The 24,237-nt window shown below is 37.3% G+C and overlaps 1 protein-coding gene across 3 annotated transcripts in view; it reads right to left on the bottom strand.

Moving 5' to 3' along the window:
- Window positions 1-24,237, bottom strand: part of ppp3ccb (protein phosphatase 3, catalytic subunit, gamma isozyme, b) — a 113,413-nt gene that overhangs the window by 50,248 nt on the left and 38,928 nt on the right. For 2 of the 3 annotated variants that reach the window (XM_066714522.1, XM_066714521.1), the window contains exon 2: window positions 1,814-2,011. In XM_066714522.1, coding sequence (XP_066570619.1) covers window positions 1,814-2,011 — 198 coding nt within the window. Of the gene's footprint in view, window positions 1-1,813; window positions 2,012-17,735; window positions 17,806-24,237 lie in introns of those variants that run through there. The other variant, XM_066714524.1, reaches the window with a different exon arrangement.

The raw sequence follows: 24,237 nt of genomic DNA, 5'->3' as shown, positions 1-24,237 counted from the left end.
GCACAGAGCCGCCCACGTTACACGGACCCTCACACTCAGTAATCTTTAATTCTGATACTGGCAGGATTTTACCAATTCGTTTGCCTTTGTTCCAATAAGCTTTAAAATCCCCTTAGTAAAAGCAAGTGTATCATACTAGGATTTCCATCTACTGTTAAAGTTGCCGATTTGAAGAAAATAAAATAAGAGGTAGCCCAGGGTGGGGTTTAAATGCATTTAGCAAATACTTTGAAGACTGTGTTCATTAAGCTACTAATTACACCTCAAGCAATTGGAGAAAAAAAAAAAAAAAAAAAAAAAAAAAAAAAAAACTTGCCTGTCCCATCCTTTGAAGATGACAATGCTGGAGTGGGTTTATATAATGAATAGGTGCATTGATTGAGTTGCCAGGGCTGGTAATTGCTAGAGCCGAGATTTAAAAGGACTACAATTAGGGCTGTGCGATATGACGATATATATCGTATGATGATAGAAAAACGTCTATCGTTTCATATTATACTATATCGTTTATATTGTGGTGTCGCAAATTGCAATCTTTACGGCGGTATTTTACGTCATTACGACGCTTTGCATTCTTCCCGGTTCTTCCACATGTGCTGGATGCAGGTAGAAATGTGCACCAAAAACACAGACAGACATGGAGAGTGAACTGACACACAATAACCAACATAACCAAAAGGTACTTTAATGCACAGGCGCACACATTGCGCACCGCTCTCGTCGTCGGACTAAACTTGATCTCCAAGCACCCACCGCTAATTTAGATTGATATAATTTGTATAAAATTAATAATAACGTTTCTTTGCATTTTAATGAATTGGAAAGCAATGCAAACGCATGCAGAAAGTATAATTTTCTTTTTATTAAGATGAAGTGGTTCAACAGTTGTATTATTATTATTATTATTATTATTATTATTATTATTATTATTATTAATTATTAATAACAATTTTGTATTAACAACGTGCTGTACCGGTAAGCAGAATCGAAACGCGACAGTCAGAGGAGAAATGTCCCTGTCTAGCAGATGAGCCACTATAAACCCGGATGTGGTAAATCTCCCTGAATCTATACCTTCAACAGCACGTGTTGCGTGATTATTACTTGTGTTATTGTTGTTATGTGACAGTAAATCATAATGTGTATATTTATGTGTGTTCTGAGGAATATAAGTCGAAACGCGTAAGCATTATAATGTTCACTTTTTCTCTAATACATAATTTTTGAGACCTCTGTGAATATTGACTGTTTTTAGACGGGAGCTGCTGTCCTTCCTTCCTTGACCGGATAATTGTTCTATATAAAATCCCTGGGATAATCCCTGGCATTTAAGATTTATTAAAACTATTCTAACGCCAGCTATTTTTAAACTTTTATATATATATATATGAAGGATTAACGAAATACTTGTAGTTTGAATGTCTTTGGTCTTATTTTGTGGCTTGATTGGATAAAAAACAAGAAAGTGATATATATCGTATATCGCCCAAACTTCTAAAAAATAGAGATATTATTTTTAAGTCATATCGCCCAGCCCTAACTACAATCTTTAAAAGCATACGAAGAGAGCAACTACTCTGTAACCCAAGACTGACAGTCCTCAAATCAGAACTTATCAACAGAAGAGTAACAATGGCACAATGCTGAGACGTGGAGTTTAGGTGGTAGAACTAAGTCATGAGGCTTACAAGCTAGCTTCACACACCAATATCAACAACTAACATATTACTGTAGGTAATGCAGTCCAAGACCTGGGTTAATCTGGGTTTCATGAAAGCAGCCATTGAAAGCCAAAGGCTTCATTGTCACCCACCTGTGATGGGTGCCTCCACCTCGATCATGGTCTTTTCCTGGCGCAGAATGGCTGCCCCATCGTTGATGATCTTGAGAGCCACCTCCTCCTCCAGACGGCCTTCCTTGACCAGGTGGCTCTTCAGCACCTCCACCTTGGGCTTCCCATCTTCAAACAGCTCCTTCATGGTGAGGCGCACCGTTGGGGGAAAGGGGACGGCTGCAAAACACACAGGCACACACAGGACACTGTGTTCAATAGATTTTGTTACAGCTTTTAGAAATGATTACATAGTTGATCAATTGTTATTATTATTATTGCTGCTCTTGTAGTTTTTATTCTCGTTTCCTGGAGCATTTCCTGGATCACTGTATACAGTGTTTCCTACGGGATTCTGTTTGCAGCGGGGCCACTGATTGTTCTAGCAGGGTCCGGGGGCATGCAGCTGTTAGAAGGTCACCTCTGACTTTAGTGTGACAAATCAAGAGTAGAATGTTTAGTTTGTGTGCAATGATGAATTTGTATACTAGCTTATCCACTTGGTCTAAATGTTAGTAGAACGAGAAATCTAGGCAACAAATAGGTAGCAAGACATGTTTATTATAATAAATATGCTATAGATATGAATACAAAAACTAGTACGGATGAGAAGTGAATCTAACATTTGATGGTTAAAAAAAAAAAAAAAAAAGTATATATTTATTTTATTTTAAAGCCTGTACTGTTGATTGGCTCTCTATGTAGCTGTAATGAAGATTGATGGGAGGGTGGGATTTGTTATTTGTTGTCTGTGATTGGCTAACAATGGTTGTGTGCAGTTCCACTGTGATCGGTGGAATTCTGTATATCTGCGCTACAAGAACACGACCAATGGCTTCCACACAGAGAAGTTTTGCATGGAAATACTTTGAAAAAGTACATTTAAACACTGTTAAACATATAATTAGGGCTGCAACAAACGACTGTTTTGATAATAGATTAATCTGTCGATTATTACTTCAATTAATCGATTAATGGGATAAAAATAATTCCAGCATTAAATGCAAGTGTTTTATTAAAGTTTTGAGTTCCTCATCTTGCGCAATGCTATTTAAAACAACTTGAGATGGCAGTTATTAAACCAATAGAAAACATATGTGCAAAAAATAAAGGGCTTAATTGGAAATATTGTATATATTATCAGGTGTTTTTACATTGATCTCAAAACACAAAGCTGTTTTACTCTTCAGTTTGAAAGGTGCTAAACTCTTGATAAATAATGAAAATTAGAGTAAACGTCAAATTCAGTGTTTACAGGCTTTTCAACATCAAATAGCTTCCACGGCAGTCCAATACTGGACTGTGGAGGTAGATGGGTTTTTTTTTCCTGAAATGCAAGACAATATTTAAAATGTACATGCACACTGAATGATACATACATACAATCATAACTTGCATGAAAAGAAAAACATGTGTGATCATATTCACTTTCCCACCTCGCACACTGACTGTGAAACTAGTTTGATTCGAACTGATTTTATGTGCATTAAAAATGACATCGAACAATGAAACACGAGAGGAAGACGTGGATAGGAAAAGCTTATGATCTGCGTGTCTAACCACGAAAAACCATACAACAGAGCAAATAAATATAGACCGACAATATATGGCAAGCTATCACGGAGGAGCTGGGCATGAATGGTACCTACTGTCTGATGTAGCTAGAATTCTACAAAGTGGTTAAGCACAGATCAAGAACAATGTGACTTACATTATTTACAAAGACTTACACTTTTAAATAGTTTAACGTTGAAACATGCACTCTGCTTTTATGTCTTTATTGAGAGATGTAGTTTATGTGCGATATTTTTAACATTTTGTAAAAATGTAAAAGCTCATTATTTCTTAAGCAAAACGAAAACCAAACTCAAACGTTTTCCATTTGTTTTTTCATTTACAATATATATTTTGATTTAAACATTTATGGCAATAATTTGATCATATGGTCCAAGCCTTCTGCAGCACTGGGCCATGGCTGTGCAACACACTTCCAGAGGCTGTGAGAAGTGCCCCTACCCAAGCTAGTTTAAAGAAATGTCTTAAAAATTACCCCTTTAAATAAGTTTTTATGGATATCTGTTAGTTGCAAGTTTTAAAATCCTCTTAGCCTTTTTTTTATAGCTTGCTCCCATTTATTGGGTTCCAGCTTGTTTTCTTGCTTACTTTGTCTTTTTACTGTGCCTGGTTTGACTATTGCTTGAGTGTAGCGCGTGGGTATAAGATTGCGTTACATACAATGTATAATATGAATATTATTATTATTATTATTATTAACAACAACAACAACATAGTTCGGTCATAGACGGACAACTTTTCGGATGTCAGACTATAAATGACGAGTCGGATCCAGTGACACTGCCTGTACCAGCTGAGCGTCTTCCTCCCCTGTCATCACGACATCACGTGCGTTTTCTCTTCAGTGTTCATGCATCATTGTCGCGATCCCGCGCCATTTGAGTTCATCTTTGCTCATGTTGCAGCAAACCGTCTTCTTTGCAGTGTTCAGTGCTCCGATACTTTAGAAGACTTTCACGGCTTTTCACGGGTGTAGCTGCAGCCTGCGCCATCTTTAAAGTTTTTTTTTTTTTTTTTTTGTAGCTGTGCCCCGGTAGACCCAACTAATCGACAATGAAATTCTACAGCTATTTCAACCCTCCAAAAAGCCAAACACCCTGCAACACTAGCAATGAAAGAAAATGAAAGAGGAGGAAAACAAATTTAAGCTGTACACAGCCGTAACTCGAGCACACAGGTCTGTTTCCGAACGTAGAGCTGTCCGTGTTGTGTGTGGTTTGGAAATGTGGAAAAGTAAATCGTTTTGGTTAAGTAGATCGTATACATTAGATACATATAGTCCAATACATTTTGTATTTCGCTGTTATGACCGGAAAACAATGCCACAAGGACACTAATGTTAAGGCATTTTCATTGCAGTTCACGTTGCTAAACTATTATTTCTTAAAAATTGAAAAAGAAAATCATTTTGGTCGGTCAGTTACAGCTGTGATTGAAAATATTCCTTTTTAAACAAACAGTCACAACCTTTATAATTAATCTGAAATTGTAACAATAAAAAAGTTGATAATTTCACAATAATACAAGTCTGACACGAGATGCGTGAAACTAGTTGACAGGTCTGCTTATTGCTGCTGTTATGCCATTAAGAAGGTATTTTTACATAACAATGTTTATATAACAAAGTTGTTAAGTATTTTAAAATAAAGTTCACAACTTTTGCAATTGCAAAAATGGTCACATTCCATTATTTCACATTTAATGCATGTCGCATTTTGAATGGGGGGCGGGCGACTATTTGAGTTGAGGACAAGAGCTGTGGAATTTACCGAAAGTCAAGTTATTTGTCATGCACATCCGTACTGATATACGACTACATACGACTGAAATGGCGGTGTAGATTCAGCAGCGGCTGACTGTAGATTTCACCCTTTATGAGACCGAACAGTCAAACATTCCAAATTACCATGACTAATGAGGGCTTCCTCAAAGAGAAGTTTTATATTTAAATACTTTGACAAACTCAGTGTAAAATAGGTTTAATGCATTAAACTAGGGCCCGACAGATATATCGGAGCACAAATATTATCGGCCGATACTGGCCCTTTACAGAAATCTGTATCGGCATATATTCCAGGTTTTTCTGTTGGGTGTCTTATGATAAAGAAAAGTGTGTGCATTGGGATTCCATGGGGGGTTGAGTGGGTGTTTGGAAGTTATTATTCTGGGCACCTTCACAGACTTCCAATGGAAGCCACCCTGCTTCGATCAAAGAAGCCTTGATGAACCAAGCACAGCCTGATGCCATGGAGTGAAAGTAAGTGTTGAGCACAGCCGTCTGTATTGGGTAAAGCTGTGCCCAGCAAGTGCCAATTCCATCATTCTGGGCTCGAGAAGTACACTTTATGGATTGTTTCTAAGTGGCTGCTGGCAGCTAATACGCTTGGCATGGCAAACAGTGACATGTGAAGCCAGGCACATGTTTTATACAATCATACACAGCATATGGATGAGAAAAAAATATGAGAAACTGGAACATAGTGTAAACATGTAGGCCTGCATTTTCCTCATGACAAGATGGTGAAAAGATTGTTTTGACATTTTTAATGCTATTCTTAAACATTTAAGAAAAATAAACCGTGATTGATGACTAATATATTGCAACTTCCTTGGAACATAAAAAGGGCTTAATGTTGGTTGCTTAAAAATGGTTTAATGTCATTTTGATGTCAAAGATAAACTGCTTTAAAATGAGCTGAGAATTCCCAAAGACACATTTGATCTGCTAAGTGAAAGATGGAACTTCACTATGCTTGTCTGACCTTAAGCATTAGCTACACAAGAAAACTGTGATTACCCTCAACGTGCAATTATAATGCTTCTGCTTTGTTCTACCCCTAATATAGAAGATATGCAATGTAGTTATGTAATGCACAGATCCCTCATTTCTACCAGAACGTTATTTTCAGGATACTCTCCAAATCTGTATTTTGTGGAAAACCTTTTAAAATATACATTAACTTTGGTTACGTTTCTGCAATTCAAAATATGTTTTATAAACATTTGTTGGCTGGACTATTAAAATACTACTACACTAAATATTCAATCCAAAATGATAACTGTCACTCTCAATAATATGTAAATCTTGAAGCACATATGACATGGAGGGTCTCATTTCAGGAGGGAACTCAAAAATGTTTTGTTTATCATTTTATTTTTCCCAAAAAACACAAGCAGGGCTGTCCTAAGTGTTGTGGTTAGTGGGCGTACAGCAACAAGCCAGAGGGCCTGGATATGAATTGTTTTCACAAATCAGGAAACGGCTGTCTGTAAAATGCCCTGATGCTTCCACTTGCAGGGGTTTAGCACAAACTAAGCACAGGCACGACTGCCAGACTCATGTCTGAAAACCTCATCTCGGAACACTACACAGCCTACTGTAAAACGCTTGTGTACACATGTTCACTAAACACACTCGTGCCTCGACTGCACTGGCTGAAGCGGCCGCAGCACCCCAGAGCTGTCTGTAAAACCAGGCCGTTGTTGGAAGTTGGAAGACCGAAAACAACACTACGATTGATAGAGCCTGATGTGGGAGGACTTGTGTATTTTATTCTTTATGCTTTACATGATTGGAGACCTTGTAATAAATACTTTTCTGTTAAGAGATTAAGAGCTAAACGTGTATAGACAACATCATACTCACGCATTACGTTACTGAAGAAAACTTTTTCAGGTGCAACAATAAAATATTTGCTATTATTATTGTTATTATTGTAATCATCAAGATATGTGCTAGTAGATGTCTTTTAAATGGCACAACCTGACTCACTTAACTTATTACTCTTACTACAGATTTGTAACTGCAAACGACACTTTTTGACGTATTATTTTTAATTTTTAATTTACGCCCTTAACCAGGGCAAGTTAGTTGAAACAAAATACACATTCCACTATTAATCATACAGTAACAGCAACTACAATATAGCAGGTTTAATTTAAAGTGTGCACGTTTCAGTCATGGCATTTATGGACACATTCATAAACCAGTCCTTAATATTTTAGAGGGAAACCCAGATCTGCTGTATTTATTCATTCATTCATTTAACTTGTAAATGGACACGTTAACTAAATTGTGTTTGCCTTCATGCTGATTGTCTCTGCGGGGCTGCAGATATTTATTTTGTTGAGGAAAAAGGACTGAAAAGGAATTTTACTTAATTTCACTCATGCATATTTTTTATGTTGAAAAAAGATTACCATTTTTATTGTTTTGAATGTTCCACCTCAGATTTGTGAAATGATCCACTGTTTGGCAAGTGTTTGTCATGTTCTGACCATAAATAGTTTAAAATCACAATTCACCATCTGGTTTCTTCAAATTTCAGTCAGGAGAAAAAAAATCAGCCTTTAAACATGAAATAATGATTTAACATTTAATCATGATTATTGATATCGACTGATGTGATTTTTTTTTTTATCCTGACAACATTTTTGGCAGTATCACCCAGCACTAATTGGGACAAAACAAGCGCTGCATCCCTGTAAATCCCATTAAAACACCACTAAAATCCAGTTGGATTCATAACACTGCCTAATAAATTGCAAGCACAAACGTCACTGGAGCTAAATTGTCAGCCAAAGCCACTTGTTTGGAGAGCTAGTACCATGTATTCCAGGTCAGCCGATGACATGACCTTTCTGAGACTGGTCTAATCTTTATTCTCTACCTTTCTGAATATGTGCCGATAGGCTCCCATGAGATACGATTGTAGACCACATGCTCTGACAGGATAGTCATAGCCTGGGGCCGAGCATTCTGCTTTAGAGGCATCAAAATCTCTTCAGGGCAGATCAGTATCAAAGAGGCAGAGCTGGGACCGGAACAAAGCAGCTCCCAGTACCTTTACATTAACCACTGGACTCCTTAGCATGCTTGTACACATATATACACATATATATACATATGTGTGTGTAGATATACAGTGAGGGAAAAAAGTATTTGATCCCCTGCTGATTTTGTACGTTTGCCCACTGACAAAGAAATGATCAGTCTATAATTTTAATGGTAGGTGTATTTTAACAGTGAGAGACAGAATAACAACAACAAAACCAGAAAAACGCATTTCAAAAAAGTTATAAATTGATTTGCATGTTAATGAGGGAAATAAGTATTTGATCCCCTATCATTCAGCAAGATTTCTGGCTCCCAGGTGTCTTTTATACAGGTAATGAGCTGAGATTAGGAGCACTCTCTTAAAGGGAGTACTCCTAATCTCACCTCGTTACCTGTATAAAAGGCACCTGTCCACAGAAGCAATCAATCAATCAGATTCCAAACTCTCCAAAAAAGTTATAAATTGATTGCATGTTAATGGAACGGAGGACAGCCATAAACATTAGCGTTACATGGCCAATGCAGAAACCTAAATGATACATACATACAGCATAGCTTGAAGCACTTCATTTTCACCTGGGCAGCACTGCAGAAACTGACAAATCAGAATCACAGAGTTATTGACCACACATAGCATCAGTAATCATGGAGTCGCCCTTTCAGTATTGCGTGAGTTTTCCCAGAATCCATGCCTGGCTCGCTAGAAGCACAGCATCAGGATGGAGATGAACAGTATATTATATATATATATATATATTATATATATATATATATATATATATATATATATATATATACACACACACACTCACCTAAAGGATTATTAGGAACACCATACTAATACTGTGTTTGACCCCCTTTCGCCTTCAGAACTGCCTTAATTCTACGTGGTGCTGAAAGCATTCTTTAGAAATGTTGGCCCATATTGATAGGATAGCATCTTGCAGTTGATGGAGATTTGTGGGATGCACATCCAGGGCACGAAGCTCCCGTTCCACCACATCCCAAAGATGCTCTATTGGGTTGAGATCTGGTGACTGTGGGGTCCAGTTTAGTACAGTGAACTCATTGTCATGTTCAAGAAACCAATTTGAAATGATTCGACCTTTGTGACATGGTGCATTATCCTGCTGGAAGTAGCCATCAGAGGATGGGTACATGGTGGTCATAAAGGGATGGACATGGTCAGAAACAATGCTCAGGTAGGCCGTGGCATTTAAACGATGCCCAATTGGCACTAAGGGGCCTAAAGTGTGCCAAGAAAACATCCCCCACACCATTACACCACCACCACCAGCCTGCACAGTGGTAACAAGGCATGATGGATCCATGTTCTCATTCTGTTTACGCCAAATTCTGACTCTACCATCTGAATGTCTCAACAGAAATCGAGACTCATCAGACCAGGCAACATTTTTCCAGTCTTCAACTGTCCAATTTTGGTGAGCTTGTGCAAATTGTAGCCTCTTTTTCCTATTTGTAGTGGAGATGAGTGGTACCCGGTGGGGTCTTCTGCTGTTGTAGCCCATCCGCCTCAATGTTGTACGTGTTGTGGCTTCACAAATGCTTTGCTGCATACCTCGGCCCATTCTCCTCTGACCTCTAGAATCAACAAGGCATTTTCGCCCACAGGACTGCCGCATACTGGATGTTTTTCCCTTTTCACACCATTCTTTGTAAACCCTAGAAATGGTTGTGCGTGAAAATCCCAGTAACTGAGCAGATTGTGAAATACTCAGACCGGCCCGTCTGGCACCAACAACCATGCCACGCTCAAAATTGCTTAAATCACCTTTCTTTCCCATTCAGACATTCAGTTTGGAGTTCAGGAGATTGTCTTGACCAGGACCACACCCCTAAATGCATTGAAGCAACTGCCATGTGATTGGTTGGTTAGATAATTGCATTAATGAGAAATTGAACAGGTGTTCCTAATAATCCTTTAGGTGAGTGTGTATATATATATATATATATATATATATATATATATAGTGTCACAGGCTGGAGTGATGAGATTTTGGAATTAATCCTGCCACCAGGTCATTTTACACTGAAGCACTTTACCCCAGCTGAAATGTAATCAATAGTGAAATTGATTTCTTTCCTCATCCGAAGCCTATCACGAGTGAGTGGGCACAAGCTTCGTCAGACTGCTGCTGTGTTGCTGTGTATCAAACTCCCATCTCACACAGGCAGCCCAGCCAGCTGGAAAGCAATCACTATAGTCACTGGAGTGGCAGGAGCCTGCATTGCTCCCTGTGCTGACCAGCAGCAACTCCACAAACAGAAGCCTGCTTATATTATAGACCTTTCTCAGACTTCGCTTCTCCCACACAAGTGACCTATTACCAATGGGGTCTTGCAGTTTAAAAAGCAGCTGCATAACATCCCAAAAAAGGCCTAAACATACTAGTAAACAGGTGAAATGCCAGTTTACGATTACAATCCCGTGTGTAATTTCCTGGTGGGTTAGTTATGGTTGCATTTTATTCTATCCCCCACCTACCCCACATTGATTTTTAAAGGTTTTGCACTTTAATGTTTCTCGTTCTGAAAAATTGTATTAGATAGGTTCTTCTATTCAAGTGGACTTCTGGCCATCTTTAATTTTTTTCTGTGTACCACAGCACACACTCATCATAAAAAGTGATTGAAGGTTCTGACAAACAAGAGCGAAATGTGTTGCCATACGATTAATACTGTGATATCAAACGAGTTTAATAGTGGGTTTGTGAAAATGACACTTATGTCTCCACTTTGGCAGAGATGGCTTTTGTAGTAAGACTCATGTGCTTAACTCACAACTCTTAAAGCTAGGGTATGCAATCCCGAGAAGCCAGCAGTAAGCAAGCTTGATTTGAAAGCATAGAGCCCGCCCTCACTTCAGAGGAGTCTCCAAAGCCACGCCCCCTCCATCACACATGACATACACATACAGAGCAGAGTCTCAGCGCCAGGAGGAGAGACGGGTGGGTGGAATCGATCGCAACAGTTTCAGATTACCGCACGTCTCATTCACAGGTTAGAATTACAATAATAACAAACGTAAACAACTTATTATTATGTTATTATGTTTTTAAAAATAGTAGCTGCGGTTCGCCTTCCATTCTCACGATCGCTCTGCACAGCATCAAGGAACCCGCGCTAATGACGTATAATTGTCTGCACAAACAAGTTGCTTGGCGGTATGCAAATATAGATTGACAGACAGGAAGGACATTCTTTCATTACATTCAGACTGAATGCAATGATTGGTCGAACCTGTTCGTCCTGTCCCTTCCACAGAAGATACATATATATATATTTTTACATTTAAACCACTTAAATTGATTGCTATCAGGATGTGAAGAGACTTTCAACCAGTATAACAAAAAATGTTTCTGGAAAAGATTGCACACCCTACCTTTAAAAGAATAATTCACATTATAACGTATACTGGAATAAATCAGAAAACTTGGAAAACGCTTCCAAATAATGGCTTTCATACCTCACTATTTGACCTTTAAGGAGCACACATATATGTTTTTGTATAGGGATAGGAGGCTTCACTGGGCATCCTTAAACTGCATTACAACTGACAGCTATGCTAAACTAAACAGATCAACTAAATAAACATCTTACTGTTTATATATATATATATATATTTTTTTAAAGCAGATGAATGAACACAAAAAAGATGGATGATCAAAAAACCTCCCACACTTTTGCTCTCAAGTTCTCAAATTCTCCTGGCTTCACTTTTTTTGAATGAACCCTGCTAATGAATAACGACTATTTGCAAGGGAAGTAAGCACTGAAATGAACAGGTTCTGAATTATTGGCAAGTAACTGACAGAATCGCTAATATCTCCCCCTAAGCAAACTGAAAGGGAAATTAAAGAGGGAAGCATTTTGCTAAACGCCCACCTGCTCCACAACTCTTGTAGGAGGCACAGAGAGAAATTCTATTAGATAATAGGGGCCTGGGAGTGTGTAGGAGCACCTAGGGCAGTTCTGGTTGCAGATCACGCCAAGGAGCCTGAAGTAATTGACTTAGGAAGGAGGAGCACACTGCAAACTAACAGGGACGAGGTCTAAACTTTCACGCGGAACAGTGCCAATCACAAAGGGAACAAATCAGGAGATGAGCTGTCAGAAGAGCAAATTACTGGTTACATTCTGGAGGGGTTGTGAACTGGACTCATGTGGCAAGACAGAGAAAGAGAGGGAGATAGTGTAAGAGACGCATCATTTTGTACTTTTATATTCACTTTATTTAAACCCAGTGCATTAATCAAAATGCAATACAAATCACTTACAAACATAAAATTAGCTGAATACTCAAAGAAAGAAAAAAAAAAAAACAGCTCTCAAATTTTAAAAATAATCAATATATGTATATATAAACACAAACAAATTACCTTAAAACTACAATTATTCTACAGTAGTCTTTACAGATTAAGAACAATCTCTCATTCTGGCAGATAACACCATGAGTACACGTAACTCTAAACACTGCTCCACATTGTACATAATTTTAAGGTATTCATAATATACAGTTTTCTATGGTGTAGATGGGGACCATATCTTTCGAGACATGAAATGTCACCATGTCTGTAATTTCCTTCCACCGGGGCCCCTTCTTGTCATATGGGCTGACACTGGAAAATGAAGCCGCTAATGTTAGCTGTCTTTCAGCAGGGGTGTTGGGAGTGGGATAGGAGCTCACATTTGTATCTTGCAGTGCAACACATTGTTCTCGTTCCACTGTGTGTTTGTCGCAGGTGCTGGAATAGGTTTGTCGTGCTGCCACTTACTTGAGATAGCACAATAGTTTATTTGCAAAACCGAACCACTTCAGTGACATTACTGCCTTTTTTCGTAACTACCTCATCGGCATTGAGACTCTACCATTGACCGATGTGTAATTAGTGTAAAATAACATGCAGCATTTGCACGTTATGACATAAAATACCAGTTTAGCTAATTAAACATTTTACACATCGTGCAAAAATTTAATTCTTTGCCCAGCCCTACGTTGATGCTCTTTGATGTAGAAAAGTCTGAAAAACACAGAATTTCATGTGTTCTTTATTTTTCATTCATTTAGCACCTTTCAAAATTAAGAGTAAAACAGCTTTGTGTTTTGAGAACAATGTACAAAAAAAAAAAAAAACTGTTGCTAAATGCACTTTATAAAACCTTTTTATTTTTTATAACTGCCATCTCAAGTTATTTTAAAGAGAGCATTGTGCAAGATGTGGAAAAACTCGTTTCTTTTAATAAAACAATTACATTTAATGCTGGATTTTTTAAAATCTGATTTGAAGTAGTAATCGACAGATTAATCGATTATAAAATTAATTTGTTGCAGCCCTACCTGCAACCATGTAAATAATGGCTGTAGTCTATTGCTTTCTAGATAACCATGAGCTAGTTTCCCCTTGGACCACAAACAGGACACTCATCTGTTACTCTGTGGTTAATTGAAAGAAAGGAATTCTCTACTTAGGCCATATGCACCCCCTCCCCACAGTGCATCTCCAGCCCTTTTGCTCAAGGGTGGTTTATACTGCGTTTACCAGGCTGGACTGACAATACTCACTCTATATTTATTTGTCCTCTCCAGTGTGAATCGGGTAAATCTTTTAACTGTTCAAAATGTTAAAAATGATTAGTTTTTAATGAAAACTAAAAGTTTTGAACAGTTAAAAGATTTACCCGATTCATAAATAAATGTAGCCATATTGCCAAAGGGCAATTATATATTCTGATAGGCAGCAGTAAATGTAATCTGTATTTAGGTTGACCTTTTTACAATCACACAACGGGAGTTGAGGTGCATAGAAATGACACACTGCAATTAAACATCATGAATATATTTGCTTGCTGCTAATTAGTCACTGGCCAAAAGGCTATGATTGTGTAGTAGTATTCATAGATTAAATGTACTGCTGCCTATCAGAATATATAATTGCCCTTTGGCAATCTGAGAAAATCAAGACAAATGGATGACCTAAACACTTGCCATACGGTATCTCTGCCGCAAGTATACCTTCTGAAATGGGTTTCAGTACAGCAGGAAACATCAGAACTCCACAGTATTCATGACAAAAAGTATAGCTAGTTAGACTTGGCTGCCAAATACAATATGTGAAAGTTCAGTGTTCCATTACTACGCAATTTATTATTTTATGTTGGATATATTAAAAAGTTCTCCCCCTAAACTTTGATTACTTGGAGTTCTTGAAAATTGAAGTACAGAGGTTTATAAAGATCCTTTGTTTTGTAGTGTTTTTAGCCGGTTTTCAACATCATAATAAAATGATAGACCTCCAATCAAAAACGATATCATGGAATATATATTTTTATGACTATACAAAAAATCTGATATCGGCCCAGCCTATTTGTGTTATAAAAACTGGAGAAAGATGCATCTTTAATGCACTCTCTCTTTAAATATCAAATCTGGTTGTCCTCCATGGACCACACTGCAGTGGAGAACTTCAGCTCAGGTAAAGGGCTCTAAGGAGTAGTTTGAAAACACGATGCCTTTAAAATGTAATTTCATAGGACAATACTAATAATCAAAAGGTAAAAATAAAACTATGTATGTAATGTATTGCCTGCATTTTCTGTCGTCATTTATAGTACATGGGGTTCTAGAACATTTCTCTCTTTTTCAAAAGGGATAGTTTCAACCTGGAAATTATTTCAAACTTAAATGTAGAACCCCAGCTTTGGGCAGAGGAGAAAGCAGAAACATAATACATTACATTTAGGTTATTAACCAGAAGTTGTCAGGATGCACAAAATAAGGCAACACAATGAAACCTGCTTTGTGTATGGGCAGTTGCCAAATCTAATTGACAAGGAGTTTAACTGCATTCAAATTGATATTTAATTAAGGAAGGGGAACTGGAAATGAATCTCCACTGGTTTCTATCAATCACCAAACTCCATGAAAGTGCACCATCTTTTAGCTGAAGAGATTTAAGTACTTAATGAAGGACCTGGTTCTGCATAGGCATTCCCTTGAGCAGGAACTGACTGCTCACACACATTGTAAAAGCTACATGGATCAAAGTGCTTTTTCTCCCATCTGAAGTAGGGCTGTGCCGGTGACAGATTTTTGATATCGATATACCGTTGAAGAATTAACTGCAGTGATCGGTATTACTGTGGGTGGGTGTGTGGCTTTGTTCTGCCATTATAAAAAGTAGGAGGACTCTTCTATTTTATTGTTCAATCAAACAGTAGAACTAGTTACTACACAAATACAGAATAAATGTAAAATCAATACACAACACTAACCGAATAAAAAAATATTTAAAAGAATGATGTGCAGATTACATTGCAAATTATTTTATTAAGTGTTATGAGTTAAAATCCCAACTTTAAATGGAGCATCTGAAGTAGTCTTTTTACATTCAAATATTTTAAGTAACTATATATAAATTAATACGTTTCAGTGCTGGTGTTTTTAAGTGTTACAAATGTGTGCTTTCAGTGATGATGTGTGTGGCGGTTCCATGACAAAAAAACCAACATGACTCTCTGGCTTTAATGATGCTCACAGAGTTGCAATATTTCACTATTCGTTAAAAACAATGTATAAATGGAGCATAAGGTACCTGTCAATTTGTTATGTACTTTTCATGAGTTTTTAATCACAAACAATAAGGTCACAGATAAAAGACTGTCATCAACAAGTTCTCTTTTGGAAATCATCTGTGGTTAAAACAACTAGTGCTATAAATAAATACATACCAGATTCAGTATGTATTCACATACAAATTACATAAAACTCCCATAGAGCTATTAATAAATCATGAATAACAGATATAGTCAGTATTCAATTCAGTAACTACATTAATAAAACAACTACATGTCCTACAACGATTCAAAAACAGCCTTAATTTAAATCCTACAGTTACCCACTGCAATTGTAGTATTTTCAACTCTTTAATCTCACCCCTTTTTATCGATAACTCTGGCTACATGTTGTAAGCTAAGCACGCTTCCTACAGAAACCACTCTTTCGGCGTGTTTACATGGGGTGTGTTCACGTCATGCAGACTTTCCTCATTCTGCTCAGAATCTTACCATTAAATCAATGCATGCTCAGACCTTCCGCAGATTCTGTACAGAATGACTAAAGTGAATGACTGAAGCCACATAGCGCTCTGGTTTTCAAAACCTAAATGCATGAGATTTGTCATTAAAAAAGACAAACCAGTAAGCCTGAGGTGGGGGGGTGCAAGTATTTGTTAAACGCGCCGCACGCGTGAGCGAGGCGGTTGGGCATGCGCGTAGCATAGTTTGTTCGAAATGGGTGATATGCGCGTGACTTCAGAGCTATGTATGCAAACACACACTTCTAGCATAACAATCCTAAATACTGAAACAAAACAAAAATGAGGAATCTAAATTAGAATGATACTTTAAGGCCACAATGAAATCCGAATGTGTTGGATTTCATGAAATCCGAATGCGTGAAATCGCACGATTTCATCAGGTGAAATTAGATGAAATCCTGATGCAATCGCACGCTATATAAAGGGCATTTGGGAGCGAGACTACGTGGTGAAGTTTGGAGTTTTGAAAGAGAAAAGCAAGAAAGAAGATCAAGAGTGTAAATACTTCTGTATACGCCTATTTAGTTATGGCAGCTTCAGCCATGCTGTACATTGTGGCAAAAAGAAGACGGCTTCACTGAAGTCTATGCAAGTGTACACTCAGTATTTGTTGCAGATATTAATGAAAGCAATAATTTGTTCAAAACTTGTACTTTAATATTTTTGCGATTTCTAACACCGATAGTCTTACATTGTTCCATGTGTGCATGTGTTTATACAAAACGAAAACCAACAAAAAACATTGCACACTTTTCTTTGCTAAAACTATTTTTGTTACACTGAATCACGGTATGCATCAAATCTGGAAGTCGTCACAGTATATTTCTTAAGAGATAATTAATCAAGCTAATAAAAATGTCCATTATAATGACTGGCAATTATACGGTTAACACTAGAAGTGCCGACATTTCAAACTACCTACAAGAGCCAAAAAAAGTATAATAATGATAGACAAACGATAGAATAAAACTAGCACAAATTAAGTAATGTATTTAAATGGCAATATGAACATAAAACATAACAATGATTGTTATAAATGACAAAGCGTTTTTCTTCCTCAAAACGGGTACACTTCACAGTCAAACACATAGATGAAACAAGTGTTTATTTTCCGGGGGTAATCGCTCCGTGTCCACTCAATCTGACGATAGATGTAAGAAGACACTTGTAATGCTACACAATGCGTGTGTTTTTCAATCACATGAAAAACTTTACACTGTTGGTGAGGTAGAGATTGCAACTTGAACGTGATTTGCGTTTATGCAGCTAAAACACCCTAAGCGTATTTTATACATATATTTAGGAAAAATCACGAACGAGTATCCGCAGTGTATTCAGGAACACAGAGTAATTCAAATTACATTGTTAAACTCACCAGCCCTGCACTTCTAGCGTTAAATTATAAAGCCGAATCACGCAAGAGACCACATCACGAGAAGTAGTACAGTATCTGCGCACAACTGCGGGGTTACAGCCGCTGATGGGAAAACTAAACTTTGGATTCAAACTAGATTCGTAAACAAATATTGAAGACAAAGGAAAGGTTTTCTGTTTGATTTGCATGCAATGCTTTTGTTACAAGGGCAGTGTGAGTACAGCATCATGTGAGCACAACACCCATTTGCTGTGGCAATTATAATTTAGTTTGCTGATTATAAGGATTTTTTTAAATATACATCCTTATTTTATTTTTATTTTTGAAAATTAACATTACAGCATTGTTATAGTGTAATATCAATGACTAGTATTTGTTAAATTGTGTGCCACAACCACTTAAAATCTGTTACACTTATTTTAATAAGTGCCCGATTAATCAACCAATGCCCATTGATTAATCGATCAAATATTTAAATCGACTGACAGCCCCAATATACGTGTGTGTGTGTGTGTTATTGTAATGAAATGTATGGTTTGTATTATTAGCAACGGTACGCTATCCTGAGACATCGAATATTTTGCTTTTGACAACTTAAAAAGACATGAACAAAGACTAATCAAGGCTAACTTACCAGTATACAAAATAATATTTATCAATATAAATGTTTAACTTTTCATGTAATTACTGGGCAAATATTTAACACTAGAAATCTGTGAAAGAGCAACCCCATGTAAGATACAAGACTTGAGGAAGATTTGAGGAAAATGAAATGGGAGGTAAATACAAGACTGAAAGGAAAATGTTTATTTAACGGCTTTTGCCAATTTACCACAGTTTTGTGTACGAGACAGTAGCCGTAAACAGTGTGTAAACTGGCGCTTCCCTGGCTCTCCTGCAGTGTTGCCAGATTTGATTGACAGTATACAGCCCAATCACAACATAAATCCCGCCGACTCCACTAAAAACCGGCCAAATTCAATTGATGATAGAAAACCATATCTATAGCGCAATAAAACAGTACAACAAACTAAACATGGAAAATATTGCAACTCACAGACCATGGCACACTAAAATATATTAACGCTAGATTTATTAAATTAATACCAATTAACTAATTTGCAATGTAATTTAACTTGTCTGTTTATTTGGGTTAATACACCAAATCCCTTCAATATCTTTATGGAGGAGAAATAGTAAACAATTCAGTTATGGTATAAAACGTAAATAACAATAAAATGTAGATTAAAAAAAACGTCCTTACCATTATGATGAATCAACTGGTCTTTTGAACATGATTGATAAACTTGAATAAACTTGAACTATGTACAGTCACAAAGTATAGTTAATGTACTATAATATAGTTAATATGCATTTGCACTGGAACCCCTTGTAATTTCTCTGGCAAAACGAGTGTAACCATGTCATGCCAAGAAAGCTCTTTTCCAATTTAGAAATTGAATTTGATGAGTGGAACTAGGGAACATAAATCCCAAACCAACTTGCAACGTAAGCAGGATACAGTTATACAAATATGTTCTTAAAATACATTCCTTGAGTATCTGGTTGCATCCCCTGTTCATACTCAGCTGTTGTGTGTGGATTGTGTTATAATAACAACATAAATGGTGAGGTTTGTTTATTCTTAAATATGTTATGAAGTCCGAAGCTGACTTTCAGTGTCTGTTGGCTAACGATTAACCAACAGTCGCCATTACCCTCCCAAGCCCATTTTTTTCATGTACACGGTCTGTAAAATTAGCCCAATTGGGAAAGCAACACTGTTCTCTTGTCCAACTTCCAATCCGCTGTTCAAGCTTCCCAGTGACATCATAGATTTTGTCATGTGACTCCTTCTTGCTCTCTGATTGGATACTTGTCCAGTGTGATTTCATGCGATTTCATGAAAATTGGACTCTGCTCTATTGCTTGAAATTGGATAAAAATCGCATGAAAATCGGATTTCTTGCGATCTCACAATGAAATTTCGAGGAAATCCTGGGCTGCATTCGGATTACATGAAATCGGATTTCATGGAAATTTAATTGTTGTCTCGTGGCCATTATGCTCGCAGCACTTGCTCATGGAACTGCCACAGCAGGGATTCGACCCGGATCTCCTGCGCAGGCAGCACTGCCGAAACCTTACCGTATCACCAAATAGTTTTCAGAATCATTACAAAAAATATAAAAAAGACGGTATTGACGATTAATTAATTTTCACTGTGGTGAGAGGGTGACACTGCAGTGAGGCGGTATAACGTTTACGGGCACAGCCCTAATCTGAAGGGTTCGTAATAAACCCTCCCTCCTGTTTTCAAAGCATTGTCAGGTGTGAGACTTTTGAAACTAACCAAGCTACAAATCTTGAGATTTAAAGGTTGCAGTCCAGATGCACTAGCTGCTCCCCAGAACTAGTGTAAAATTCTCTACTCTGCAGTCAATTTATACATAGCATGCATTTGAACAACAATAAAAAAAGCAATGTTTGTACCTCAAGTGTTTTCTAATAGCATTGTCCTACTTAAATGCATTTTGCAGTGAAACTAATATCAATACTAACTGCTCTCTTTCCATTTCTGTGTCCCGCACTGTATGCATCAGGCTCCTGTTTCAACAGGTTTCTCAGGCTGAACAATGCTGGAATGCCATAACCTGTCTGATCTTGAGCCGAGAAATCTAGCATAGGGAATGATATTATGACAGCATGCTTCTGCCATTAAATTGTAAGACACACTGTTCAGCCTCATTCGTTCCACTACAAGGCCTAAAGGCTTAACAAATGTACCCAACATCCTGCACAAAGGACTTTTTCTTTATTTTCTTTTTTTCCTAAACCAGAGAGATTCAATAATTTTTGGCTGATAAGATATTGCATACAGAAAAATACTACTCTTACAGTGTTCCACATTTAATTAGCACTGCACTTCTAATTAGGGATGCACCGAAATGAAAATTCTTGTCAGAAGCCGAAACCGAATAATGAAACACTTGGCCGAAGGCTGAATACCGAATACCGTATACCGTTTTTCACATTTTTTTCTATTTATTTTGCCAATTTTTTCACCATTGCATAAATTAAATAGTCTAAATGTGCTTTTTACTATTTTGTCTTGCTTTTCAATGACAAAATTAATTACAAAACTACAATTTAAAAATATTTATTTAACACTGAACATTTTTTTAACATTCCAGCAGACATTATACCAACAAAGCACAACATAACTTAAAATAAATAAATAGGTAAAATAAAAATATTTTTATTTGGCCATCTTTGAGCTGGCCCCCTTTTTGAATAGCCTATATTAGGCCTATAACTTACTGAGGGTGCATAAATGTGTGGTGAACAATTATTCAGGTAATTAATCAATCACTATAACAAAAGATAATTGCACAACTGTATAGACTGGACAGGTGTGTATGAGGGAAAATGATCTGGACAGAATAAACATGCTCCCACACAGTTTCTACTTGCAAGTGTTATAAGGTCTTTGATCAAAACACTGCATTCTATTGAATTATAACTCTTGCTAGTAGAGGCGGGAGCATCGTTTTCAAATTAATCACATATGCAATAACTTGTCAGCTAATGGGGATTTGTATAAACACCAACACATGAGAAGGGGTGTTATATGGTGATACATTATTGCTCTTCATACTCTTCCTCTTCAGTGCTACTCCCTTCTGTGGGTTTCTGCACGTCAAGGTAAACAATATATAGCCTCTAGGAATAATGACAGATAGTAACGTCCTTTCCATTGGTCAATGCCATGCACGCCGCAGAATCTCCGCTACGCAGCAGAAAATGAACATCTCTATCACAAATCGTTTCCCCATAAATTAATACGTTGTAATTGATGCAACTGATTAATACTTATCTAACACAACAACTTTGTTAAATAAATATGTATGTACAAATACATTATTAGAAGACATATGGAAATGGCATAATAACAGCAGACTCTCACGCACCGTGTAGGAGTATTATTGTCCCAACATTATCATGACTTTTTATTGTCACAATTTCAAATTAACTATAAAGGTTGTGACTATTTGTTTTATAAAGGAATATTTTGCAATTACAGCTGTAATTGACCGAACAGTATGTTTTTCTTTTTCAATTTGTATACATTTTCATTCAATTGCCAGTTTAGCAATGTGAGCTGCAATGAAAATGCCTTAACATTAGCGTCCTTGTGGCAATGTTTTCCGGTCACAACAGCAAAATACAAAATGTATAAGACCTATCTAGCTAGCTAATATGTACAATCTACTTGACTAAACGACTGACTTTTCCTCTCCTCAAGTTACAGCGAAAACAGAATAAACAGCAATAGCTGGTTGCTATTTGATCGCATCATCAAAAACGTCATTGTTCAGTAAAATTTATTCGGTCGTTTCACTTATTCGACCAAACACTGAAAGTGCTATTTTCAGACTAATAATTTCAGTTGCCGAACATTCGGTGCATCCCTACTTCTAATTAATATGACAAATTTACACAGGGAAGACTGCAGGCAGAATGCAACTCACTTTGAAATTCCTAGTAAAAGCCAAGGATTCCCCAAACCTCTCAGAGGAGATTCCAGTCATTCGAGTGTATTCACTGTGGGACAGATTCACAGCACATTGCAGTGAGTGATGCCTGCCAAAAAATTCCCTACATAAAATCATTAGCTGCCTGTCTTCAGACCATACTTGACTGCTAGCTAGACTACAGCTTCCAAAGCATTATGAATCTAAAGCATGCACACCAACTTTGAAAATGACATTTATACAGGTTAGTATATGGAAATGCAAAATCTAATTGGCAAGTAATGCCCATAATTTTCAGTCTAGGAGAATCCAATTCAATAAATCCACAGCCTTGCTATTTCAAACACTTTTCTGTTAACAATAGGCCACAATCAATAACAGAATAAAGCAGGTCACAGAACAATCCCCCTATGGAAAACAATCTTTGGTTAGGATTTTAAATAGCAATGAACACTGGATACTTTAAGCCATGAACAAAACAATCACCTATTCTGAAAGATCCAGTGGTTTTATTATTAACCACATTCCTATGATCTAATGCATTGTAAAAGCAGAATAGGTGAGGACAGGTGAGGGAAGGGAAAAAATGATAAGAACACAAGTCTAAGTTATACAACTGATTAATCCTATAACTATCTCTTGGGTATTTTAAGGCATGTTATCTCAAAGTCAAATGGCTGCTTCATAAAAGGTGGACACTGACAGGAATAAATCTATCATCTCGAAGGCAAATATACATACATACATACATACATACATACAGGATAGATGACCACTTCGACACTGTTCTGTATGAATAATACATTTGTGATTATTGGGGCCTGTCTCTAGTAAAGTATCTTGCAGGAGCTAGGCTATACCCTGACAATCATGTTTCTAGACAGAGAAACATTTCCTGAACTCCAACACAGCCTCTAAACTCCACAAGCCTCATGGCAACACACGTGATCCATCCAGAGAAAAGGTAAACAAACATGGACATGGTCATTTACAGGTCACGTTCGGGAAGCGTAGATGTCCGCAGTTATGCACAGATCTGCGCTGCTCCACCAATGGGATTAGTGGATTTCTGCACATCTGTGCAAAACTGTGGAAACAAGAACACAACCACAAGCCGCTGTTGCCGTGTGTAAAGACACGGCCAGGGAGGTGAGAGTCTACTCTGCTGTGAGAACTGGAGGTGAGCAACACACAGGGTACATCCATGCCACAGTATGATCATCGCATTGTAGGGATCAATATTTAGCACGGACCTGGGTTAATTACAGATACTAATTGGTATTTGAAAATATTATTTTCCCTGTATTAGAGTATGTTAAAATAACCTGCGCCGAAACAACCATTGGTATTTGAAGTATTTTAATAAAAACATATGAAAATCTTATTCTCTGGTTATGTTTATTCTTACCGTTTCTTTTTTCTTATTCAATCAGCTCAATTGGTGCCGATCGCGTCGTAAATATTCAAACATGTTTAACAAAAACAAAAACTTTGAGAAGTTCTTTCATCAGACTCGTGGACTGGAAAACTAAAGCTCAAAACAAAATAGGGGAGGGAACACACCACAGTCTATAAGAGGAGCAGTTGAGGAATTTAAATTTCAGCTTTGATTCAACTGGTAATTTATCCCCTTAACCGACCCTGATGATAGAAGGCTCTTTTTGAAGGCACAATAAAAAGTAAAGTAGGAGTTCCTGTATAGGCTTTGTAGCTCCCCACTAGTTCTCGGGTAAAAGAGGACTCTTCTGAAACTGGCATTTCCCCCCCTTGTGCAGCACAGAGGTGGGCTGTGTTTGATGCCAGCTGTTGAGAGATGAAGGAGATAGCGATATGGGGGACCTGCTGTGCACTTGTCTCTTACAAGGACACAGACTGACAACAAACAGTGAAAGGTCTCTGATGTAGGTCGGTCCTTCGTCTTTTCTTTATTTTGATGTGGGGGTCCCTTTTGCGGTTACTAGGAATAG

Source organism: Amia ocellicauda, chromosome 9 (genome assembly GCF_036373705.1).
Source record: "Amia ocellicauda isolate fAmiCal2 chromosome 9, fAmiCal2.hap1, whole genome shotgun sequence".
Taxonomy (NCBI): Eukaryota; Metazoa; Chordata; class Actinopteri; order Amiiformes; family Amiidae; genus Amia; species Amia ocellicauda.
The sequence above is the reverse complement of the archived record's forward strand: the minus strand, read 5'-3'. Positions and strand labels throughout refer to the sequence as shown.